The 10,756-nt window shown below is 39.9% G+C and overlaps 1 protein-coding gene and 2 long non-coding RNA genes across 7 annotated transcripts in view; 1 reads left to right on the forward strand and 2 right to left on the reverse strand.

The window, feature by feature from the left end:
* VPS13C (vacuolar protein sorting 13 homolog C) overlaps positions 1-7,247 on the forward strand; it is a 105,517-nt gene extending 98,270 nt beyond the window's left edge. For 4 of the 5 annotated variants that reach the window (XM_081887543.1, XM_081887544.1, XM_081887545.1 and 1 more), the window contains 4 exons: positions 4,502-4,593; positions 5,649-5,772; positions 5,992-6,081; positions 7,124-7,247. In XM_081887543.1, the coding sequence (XP_081743669.1) occupies positions 4,502-4,593; positions 5,649-5,772; positions 5,992-6,081; positions 7,124-7,225 (408 nt within the window). In that variant the 3' untranslated portion in view covers positions 7,226-7,247. Of the gene's footprint in view, positions 1-298; positions 836-4,501; positions 4,594-5,648; positions 5,773-5,991; positions 6,082-7,123 lie in introns of those variants that run through there. The other variant, XM_081887547.1, reaches the window with a different exon arrangement.
* On the reverse strand, positions 489-1,866 carry LOC309356376. Its single transcript, XR_014162736.1, has 2 exons — positions 1,034-1,866; positions 489-866 (listed from the first exon to the last, which is right to left on the reverse strand). It is a non-coding gene; the product is annotated as an uncharacterized lncRNA (long non-coding RNA).
* Positions 7,181-9,901, reverse strand: LOC309356372. Its single transcript, XR_014162730.1, has 2 exons — positions 8,715-9,901; positions 7,181-8,684 (listed from the first exon to the last, which is right to left on the reverse strand). It is a non-coding gene; the product is annotated as an uncharacterized lncRNA (long non-coding RNA).
* Between the last annotated feature and the right edge of the window lie 855 nt (positions 9,902-10,756).

The raw sequence follows: 10,756 nt of genomic DNA on the forward strand, positions 1-10,756 counted from the left end.
CATGCAATTTGATTTATGCATTGACAGGAAGCATATCTCTTGCTGATATTTGGGGAGGTGAGATATACATTGAGAACAATAACACAGAAACCTATTACTTAAGGGGCATTTATCTTGAATTATTTATCCACAATCTCTTCTAAGCCAGAAGTGAAATTCCATTCAAAATAGGTACCCATAAACTGAAAGTTCTGTTCTTTTCCTTTTTGTCTCTTGCCTTCCTGTTCATCACTTCCAGCATCTGATCAGTTTCTAATGTATTTCTTCTTTCTTCCTCTCTCCCACTATGCTTACGCAGCAACAACTGGAATAATGGAGTCTACGGTTTCCATTATCTTTTTCTATATTTAATCATATTTGTCTGCTTTGCTCTATCTTAAAATTTAGGGCATGATTCAACAAGAATCCATTGCATTCTGTATCTTCCCACAGAGCCTCTTTCACTGGTACTGCCTACTTCAAATGATAGGAATGTATTTATTTTTATCCCTGAGGTTAGCTGCACACCATGAAAATTGCCCTTCGGTTGGTGTGATGGCTAACAGAAGTGGAAAAGAGTTTACATCTATATTTTTTAATGTGTCAATTATTGATTGATGCTTTTCTGTAATTAAAAGCAAAGAGAGATCAGTGGCAGTGTAGCATTGGCTAGTTGAAGTGTCAGCGTTGTATATTGGCATATATGTAAATAGTAAAATATTTTTGTTCGTGTGTAGCTAGCCGTTGCAAATTCATGAATATGAGCTAGTCTTTCATGTTTCCTTATTCATACAAAAGAGGCTGGATGTAGGATGTTAAGCGACTGTCTGCTTTTCTACTCAGCACACATAGACCTCAGTGAGAGGGAAGCTGGTGGTCCCATTGGTCTGATGGCAGCAGTGGCGTAGCGTGGGCACCCGGGGCAAGGCAAATAATTTGCGCCCCCTAACCCGTGGATTTTAGTAGGGGCAGAGAGCTGCGAGTGCGAGCGTGCCCCCCCCCAGATGTTGCACCCGGTGCGGCCGGCCCCCCCTGCACCCCCACGCTACGCCACTGGATGGCAGCCATCACTCCTACAACCAGCCTGAAAAAAGCACACCTTTCTCTTCCAGCATCAGCAACTCTGACAGGAGGAGAGGAGTGAGGGTCGAGCTAAGAGTGACATATTCCACCAGTCTCTAAATCAGAACCCTGTGTGAAAATTGTATAGAAACACCAGTTTTAAAAAATTCTACTCAGATTGTTGAAAATTGATGTTGATGCCTTGATGCTCAAAAGCAGCCATTTGTTTTTGTTTATCTGTATTTTCTTTTAGGATTTTTTGGGTGATGCTGTTCAATATAAATATTTCCATAACTATATTGATTAGAGGTAATAAGATATGTTTGGAGACAGTGTAACTTTAGTGTATTGAAACATGCTGTGGAAAAAATTATTATAGGCATGCATTTTCTTCTTGAACAGTAGGTGCCTGCTAGATTTTGTTAGATTAAGAAATGTCCCATAAGCTTTAGCAACAAATATAAAAATAATTGTGCTCCTTTTTGCCTGTTTATGTACTTCTGAGTTGCTCTCATGTGGCAACTCATGAGAGAGCCTTCTCTTTTCTGAGAAATATTTTCAATAAAAAATAAAAAGCAGTATTAAATGTGAGATTTAATATTGGTGCTCAGATGTTTTGAGTAATTTATTTTCTCAAATGTATTTTGTAATTATCACAGAATCTTTGTGCAAATATAATGCCATGCACACTTTTTTTGGCAAGGATTTTGGGCTTCAGAGAACATTTCTTTAAGTGTATTTGCCTCTGTGTGTGTGTGTGTGTGTGTGTGTCCTGTTGCTTTAGAGCAGCCTTAGCCCTCCCTTTCTGTGCTGGGTTGGACTGATGGGAGGACACCTGGTCGGGGTGCTTCCTTGCTTGAGAGGGAAGGAGCCCCAAAACAAGCAGCATCCTTGACCATTCTCTGCTGTTAGCATTCTGAGCTTCATTATGGTCTCCCCCCTTTTTCTCTTGCCAGCCCTGCATTGGTAGGTAGCTGTTTCTTACCCCATCCCTGAGTTAGTGGACACCTGTTTTTGATCTAGCTAAAATTTCCATAGCGCATAAGCTACTCAATGCCTCTTTTTAAAGGGTGGGGGAAGAGATCAGTTTAGTCCTGAAGTCCCTTGCAATCCTGAATTGGGTTGTCAAATGACTTGAGGTCTAAGGTGGAAAGGATGTCTTCATGCAGGACATAGAAAAGACTGGCACTCGCTCCCAGGGGAGGCAGTGATGGCCACCAACATGGATGGCAGTAAAAGAATATTGGACAGATTCATGGATGGCTGGCGCTTGCTGGTTACTAGCCATGAAGCCTCAGCTCTACCTCCACAATCGGAGGCAGTAATGGTTCTGAATTCCAGTTGCTACAAGCCACAGGAGGGGAGAGTGCTCCTGTGTTCTGGTCCTGCTTTCGGTTTCCTACTGAGGTATCTGATAGCCACATTGAGAACAGGATGCTGGACTGGTAGGCTGTTGGCCTGATCCTGCAGGCCTGATCCTTCTTATGGAAGGAGGGGGGGGGAGAATGGAGCTGAGTGGTGGAAGGCAAGAGTTTTATGCAACTCATAGGGCTTCATGTCACAAGATGAATATTAGATTACGAAAGGAAGAAAAAGAATTGCTTTAAGAAAAATCAGTGGTTTCTTTGATGTTTGAATAATAGCAGATCCTGTTACAGAATCAGGCATTTATTCATAAATGTGTACTTTGCCTTTATATTATCTTAATGTGCGTTCTTATTATCTTGTATCTTTGCCTTCTTTTGTTTTTAAGAATTGTAAAACGTAATTTCAGTTAATTCAAGGATTGCTGTCCTTTTTTTGGTCCCAGGGCTTCTTCCAAGGCTCGTTTCATTCCGAGAAGGGGACCCTGCCAGTGCCAGGGGAGGCCTCTGTGGGCACAATTATGCCTCCGCATGCCACGCTGGCATCTCGAGTTCATAAAAAACAACTCTGTATAGCATGTTTAGTCAGCTGGGACTTCTGGTTTTGATCAAACAAGTGCTGCTATTTCCTATTTTAGATTTGCACTTGAATGTGTGAACTCTCTCTCCCCCCCCCCCCCATTTTCCTTGTTGCAACTTTTCAGAGATTTTATAACCTGTATGTTATAATGATACAATCTTTTTTCTATGATTGAAAGAAGTACTTCTAGACTGGTGGAAATAAAATTATGACATGGAGAAAATGAAAGCTGAAGCCTGTCTGAATTGATGTTGCAAAATACAGTATTACTACATTCTTCCTCTTAAACTTTGCTACTTCCTCTGCTACTTTCGGGTAGCAGGCTGTGCCCTGTGGACTTCTCTTTAAAAACAACAACAACATAGGGTTTTTTTAATATAATTTTTTATTAATTTTAACATAGAAATTATGAAATGTACCACACAGTTTATCACTTATACAATCTTATTGGACCTCCATCAGCACCTCTGATGATCCTTCGTCTTGACAACTTCTTATGCATTTCATAACTTTATATTGCCTTTACATCTCTTAACATATCATCCCCCCTTCTCCATTTTTGCAACACTTCCAATAGTACTCCTCACAAAACTTCTTGCAAACCTACAAACGTTGTCTGGTCTTCACAAATACTTTTCAAGTAATCTGTAAATTTACTCCAGTCTTCGGTGAACTTCTGGTCCCGCCGGTTTCGAATCCTTCCTGTTGGTTTGTCTAATTCTGCATAGTCCGTTAACTTCATCCTCCATTCTTCAATCATCGGCAATTTTTCTTGCTTCCATTTTTGGGCCATTAATATTCTTGCTGCTGTTATCGCATATAAAGAAAGCTTACATTCCTTTCTTTTTATATCACTCACAACAATGCCCAATAGAAATGCTTCTGGTTTCTTTATAAATGTATATTTCAACATTTTTTTCAACTCATTATAAATCATCTCCCAGAAGCATTTCACCTTTTTACATTCCCACCACATGTAATAAAATGTTCCCTCTTTTTCTTTACATTTCCAACATTTGTCACTAACTTTATACATTTTCGCTAGCTTAACTGGTGTGATATACCATCTATACATTATTTTCATCACATTTTCTTTTAGGGCATTCCATGCAGTAAATTTTAAACCTTCTTTCCATTTTACCCATAGTTTAATGTATTTTTCTTTTTGTCACTTTGGATATTTTATGCACTCAAGTTTTGCACAGGAAAGAATGCCAGCAATTTGGCAAATGGATTATTACACAGATTGCTAAATTTAAGGTGGGAAATCTTCATTGTTAACGAATATGGGATTCAGTTCTGGACTCTAAAGCACTATGCAAATTGACTATCTCCCCCCAACACTAAATATGCTTTCTTGGGGAGTGGGGGGGGGGAAGGGTGGGCATGATCCACTGGGAGAACTCCCTTTTCTAGAATTCAGTCCAAGCCTTGTAATTATTACCTCGTGTGGGTTTGAAATTCTAACTGAGACTAGAAACGTGTCTTTTGTTTTTTCACCCTCATCCTGCTGCAGAATTCTCATATCAAGAAGCTGGCTGGAGAAAGCTTCCAGTACCACTGTGCTGTTCCAGGGGGCAGAAAGGCGCACATTGTAGTAACCAACAGGTATTATTGTGCTGACTAAACCAGAGGAGTTCAGCCAGTGTTCTGGGGGTATTTCATTTGGTCAAACCAATCCTCACCTAGTCAAAAGGCAAACACTGCCACTCTGTGGAGAGTTAATATTGAGCCAGGATTATATTGAAGGCCTCTGTGGGAATTTCCTCTTTCCTCTTTGCTTGCAAATTAAATTGAATTATATGTAGGAGGAAGCACATCTCAGTGGTAGAATGTCCAGGATTCTGGTTTTTCTGTTGAGGGCATGGATAGTGATTGGCTAGGCAGCTTCTTTTCTCAACAGGGTCTTGCTTCATCCACCCCCCCCTTGCCTACGAGCGCCTAGAGATCAGATGGTGGTACTCAAGAACTGCATTGGGTTCTGGGGCCTCCGGTTGCTGATTTCTACTTTGAGATCCAGATTCTGCTGTACTGAGGTCAAGTCTAATATGACTAATATGAATTTTATTCATCTCATGATGAATAAAATCTCCCTTTCTGTTCATATATGGTCCAGGAAGACTAGTACTGTTCTCTGGTTTGTGTCCAGGGTCCTTCCAGGGATCTTTCATGTTACCAGCAACCTGTGCCTTTAAATAGAGATGTTATCCAGGATTGAATCTGGAACCTCCTGCATAAAAAGCTGCTTTCCCACAGAGCTCTTTTCCAACTTGGATTATTAATATGCATTCCTCCTTGGTCACATGCCTTCATTATCTTTTGTTGAAAGCCCACTCAGGGAACCCATCACTTTGCTTTTGGGCAAAGGTTTTCTCAGTGAAATATCTGCTGATATTAATTACACTTCTCTCCACACTGTTTTGTAACACTGGTGCAAAAGGGCTTATTTCATCTGCCAATTTAAGTCCAGCCATAATTTGAACAATTTTGTGGCCAAAGATGTTTAACGTCTAATATGCTGAAGTGAAAATGTATCTTGTGTCACGTGCATGGTCCATAAAAGTAGATATTTCTGTACTGAGTAGTCTTGGGTTTTGTGAGTGTGCCAAACACTCAAGTGTTTACTAAAGAGAAAATATTGACATGTTTCTGTCTTCATCTAGGAGAGTTATGTTCATAAAGGAGGTAGAGATTTTAGGGCACATAACAACAGATTGGGATTATTCATATGAAGACTTCACACGACCACCGGTTGTGGATGAAAACACACTGCAGATCTTTGTTAAGGTAAGAGGAACAGATTCACACTTGTTCTAGAAACCATAAGCAAATACTTTGGTGTTGGTTGTAATCTCACAAACACAAAATAGAACAGGGAATAACTTTATGTCTAATTTTCTTTTATAATAAAATTGTGACCATGGCTGATCTGATTATGCTCTTTTTAATAGTGGAATGTAATAACATTTTTGCAGTTATTTTAAATTGTTCTGGTTTTTCTAACAGGACCAAGGGCTGTTAACATTTCACAAGAGAGAGAACTCAGGACAAGAATCGGTAAAGAAAATCCAGCTCAAGAATTCAGCTTCAGCAAGGGTAATTATGATATCGGAACTAGTACTACATTTCCAGTGTAAACATATGGCGGAACGCTGGTCTTCACCACTCAGGTGCTCTTGATTTGAACTTCAGTGCATTTCCACCAGTGCCCTGGGGCAGGTTTGTCCGGATGCAGTGCTTTTCACCGCAAGGCACGATAACTGCAATTGGCACCTAGATTAATAAATCTCCGCCTTCTTCAGTGGTCTTCAGGTTAGCGTTCCTTCACCCTTGAAGTTCTTTCCTCAAGAAATAGGAAGAAGGGAAGAGCTCCTTTTCAGTCTCATGCTTGAATACTGGTCTTGGAGAATGGAGTGCTTGCCTCCTTCTGTCAGTATTTTTTTTTTTTAATCCCATATTCCCCTACCCACTTTCAATATTAATTGAAAAAGAACAAGGTACAATGTGAGTGTTAAAGGCAAATGGGAGAATAAATTACAAGAAACGGGTAAAAATCGGTTTTCAGGGTAGGGAGGAACAAATGTAAAAGAAGAAGCCTTCTGCACTTTGCACCTCTGGATCAGCAAATTCTGCCTAAAACAGGGAGAGTGAATCACAATACCACCAGTGCAAGCATCTGTACTTAAGCTTGAAGAAATCTGAGCTATGGAATGCCTTTCCACAAGGAAAACATTGTGGCAAAGAAAGTAGCAATTTCCAAAAATGGGTTATCTTTGGAAAGTAATGTCAGCAATTGTCAAGTGATTGTGCCCAATTCTATCTCCATCTGCCACTATTTTGTGACTGGGTTTGCCATTTCACTACTAATTTTGTGACTGGTGGGATTTGGTAATTTTCAGCTGTTTCAAGTGGGCTCTGGAGGTTGAGAATCCCTGCACTGGGGCATCTTAATGAGTTGATTTAGGCAGTTTCTCTTACAGACTCTTGTTTCCAAGCCTCTCTCAGGCTCTTTTAATTTTTATTTCTGGTTGCTATTAGCTTAGCAAGTTTTTGCATCTCTCCAAGAAATATTCATTCAGTTTTTCCGTGAAGTCTTTTGTGAGGTTTGGTGGATAATAATAATCTGTTTGCTTCGCAGAGGATCTGTCATGCTATTGATGAAGCTCAAGCAACAAGACATCAGCAGAAGTTGGTGAAACAAGCATCTTTAAAATTAAGCAGACCACAGGAACCATCTTAATAACAGTAACATCTTTCATTCATGTGGCCTTTCAGAGAATGAATTTTATGGAAACTGTGTGGATACATTCATGCCTGGAGATGCTCAGTTTGTGGTGGGAGATGGAGGTTGAGCTGCCTAGACTGGCCACTCAAAAAAATATTATTTTGACATATTTGAATGTAGCCATAATTGCAATATTTAAATGTCGTGATTTCTTTTCCAAAGATAAATAGAATTATATTGAATCATTCCTTTCACTTTAGTTGACCAAAATTATTAAGGTCTGCTTAATATGAATCTTAAATGAACATTTGTTTGAGCAAATTAACTACTCCATTCTCTTCTCATATTTACTTGGTGTATTGAGATAAATTTTTGATGTTGGGAAATGCTTGTGATAGTAATACAGATTCACTCTTTTAACAGAAGGCAATGTGTTTTCTATTCAGAGTATATTTTCTATGTTTATTCAAAAATTATTCATGTTGTTTGTAATGAAAACATCCAGAAATGACTCAGGAACATTTTGTTTGGCGTTCAGCTGGTTTTGTAGGCAGTATAATACAGGCGTTCTTTTGATTCAGAATTTCAAACCTGTTTCTGACTGGCCATTAAGTGAGTTGCACTGTAGGGATCATACCTGTATTAGTAATGACACCTTTATTTATGTCAGCTAATGAACAGCCTCTCATTACCTTTAACATATATTTAGGTTTTAAAATAGATCACTGTTTGGGCTGAGATGATTGGCACAAGTTAATGTATGTTCGGACTATCACACATTCAGCAAAATGATTATGGGTAATTGAACAAATGGGTTTAGGAACATGGTGAGCTTCATACAGCAAACTGTATAATTGTTGGAAACATCCTGTGCTGAATTCTGGGCTGCTCTTCAACAAGGCACATGTGCTAACGCATTAAGAGTTCTCTGTTTACAGGAGCTTGTGTGCACTTTTGCAGCTGGGGTACTGTTCTTGTTAAGCAAGTCTTGTTTGCAGACTACATAGCAAATCAAGTACTTCTACTGCCATTTTTTTAATTTTATTTACAAATGAAGGATTTTGCCATCTAAAATTCAGTTCTTTTTCAGTCTGTCCATTTGTTTTTCTGTAACATTAAATCACATATTTTGCCTTTGGGATCATTTTGGTTTATGTTCCCCTCTTAATGCTCATTTGCTTCACTTTTGGTTAGTTGTTCATGTACTTGGCCATTTTTGGCCGCACTAATGCTAACATTTGTAGTATGTGGAATTATGATTTATTGTTCTTGAATTATAGGTCAGCAATTAATGATTAAGAATTTTAAGCAAAACAATTCAGACTGAACGTGTATCTGCCTTGATCATAAATCAGGTGCTTTATGTGAGTCCATATCATGGGGGAAAGGAGTACACTGCCAAATACTGCATTTTGTGGAAAACACTTTTGTAGGGGGTAATTGTCTTCCTTGGGCAAATTCTTACATAGCATTGCTCAGTTACCTAGAACAGTGGAAGAGACACAAGCCTTTAGGACTGGCTCATTTGCTAGCAGATAAAAGCCTTACCTGGCTCAGTAAGTGTGTCTTGGCTCAAGGGTCATCTAAATGGTACTGTTTGTCTGCTCTTTATTTCTTTCGTTATGTGTATATAATATTGCCAAATAAAAATATTTTATATGCAGCTCATTGTGGCTTTCATGACAAGCGGTTGATGATATTAAATAACCAAATCAATAGGCAGCCAAATAATATTGAAATAAATTGCACTGTGAACTTTAAAAAACACACTTTTTTCATCACTCCTTCCTGTTGAAGGTTGTGGCCCAAGAAGAGAGAGGAAAATACTGGCTGTGCAGGTGGTGTCGTCAGGAAGGATTTGGCTTCCTGGAACATGGTCTCCGCTTCCTTGAGGAAGGACTTCTGGTGAGAGATGGGTTGCACCTCACAGCAGTTGGCAAGAATGTGTTTGCCAAGAGTCTTTAAAATCTGATCAGGAAAGCTTTACACTAGAACTTGAGGGGGAGGGAGAAAACAATACGAATGACAAAAGAGCACCTGGAAATGGGGATAATAGCTTCATTATATATAAAGGATGTGTACACTTGTGAAGAAATCCATGACCTGAAGCATGAAAAGCAGATAGAGAGTATATGGGTAAAAATTGTAGGAGAGAGAAACAACCGTAACCTTACTGTGGGTGTCTGCTATAGACCGCCAAGCCAGACTGAAGACTCAGATGATGCCTTAGTAGAGCAGATTACCAAACATTCAAAAAGGAGAGAAATAGTAATCATGGGTAACTTCAACTTCCATGTTAACTGTTGGGACTCAAACTCTGCCAAGAATGTAAGGTCTGACAAATTCCTCTACTGCATCACTGACAGTTTCATTTCCCAGAAGGTGGAAGAACCAACAAGGGGATCATCTATCTTGGACTTGGTCCTCACCAATAGGGAGGAACTGATCGATGAAGTGGAAGTGCTTGGAAACTTGGGAGGAAGTGATCGTGTTCTCCTGGGTTTCAGGATACAGAGGCAAGGGGAAACCGAGTGTAGTTGAACACACACTCTGGACTTTAAAAAGGCCAATTTCAAAAAGCTTGAGGAGCTACTGGGTGTGATCCTGTGGTCAGAAATATTCAATGAGAAGGGAGTCCAAGAAGGATGGGAGTTCCTAAAAGGAGAAATATTGAAGGCCCAAATGCAGACAAAACCAACAAGAAAGAAAAGTGGGAGACCGGTATGGCTGCATAAGGAACTTACAGATGAGCTGAGATTAAGAAGGGCATGTATAAGAAATGGAGGAAAGGAGAAATCACAAAGGAGGAGTATATATGAGTAGCCAACAGTTGCAGGGGGAAAGTCAGGCTGGCTAAAGCTCAGAATGAGCTCAGGCTTGCAAGAGAGGGTAAAAATAATAATAAAGGTTTTTTCGGCTATGTCCAAAGTGAGAGGAAGAACAAGCAAGTGGTAGGTTCTCTGCATGGGGAACACAGAGAAATGCTATTAGGTGACAGAGAAAAGGCAGAACTACTCAACACCTACTTTCCCCTTGTCTTCACCCAAAAGGAAAGTGATGCCCAACCTGGTGACAACAGAATAAATGCTTTAAGGAGGAAGCTGCAGTCCAAGATAGGAAAAGAGGTAGGAAGGAAACACCTAGCTACTTTCAATGAATTCAGATCTTGAATTCAAAGTCTGATGAGCTGCATCCAAGGAGCTTGCGGGTGTAATTTCAGACCCTTTGTCTATTATCTTTGAGAATTCTTGGAGAACAGGTGAGGTCCCTACAGACTGGAGGTGGGCAAATATTGTCCCCCATCTTCAAAAAGGGGGAAAGGAAGACCCAGTTAATTACCAACCAGTGAGCTTGGCATCGATACCAGGGAAGGTCCTAGAACAGATAATTCAGCAGTTGCTCTGTGAGCATTATGAAAAGGATGCTGTGATTACTAAGACCCAGGATAAGGGTAAAGGGGCCCCTGACGGTTAGGTCCAGTCCAGTAGAGACCCAGGATAGGTTTCTCAAAAATTAAGTCATGCCAGATGAACCTCATTTTATGGA

This window comes from Podarcis melisellensis, assembly GCF_964234715.1.
Source record: "Podarcis melisellensis genome assembly, chromosome: 14".
NCBI classification, from domain to species: Eukaryota; Metazoa; Chordata; class Lepidosauria; order Squamata; family Lacertidae; genus Podarcis; species Podarcis melisellensis.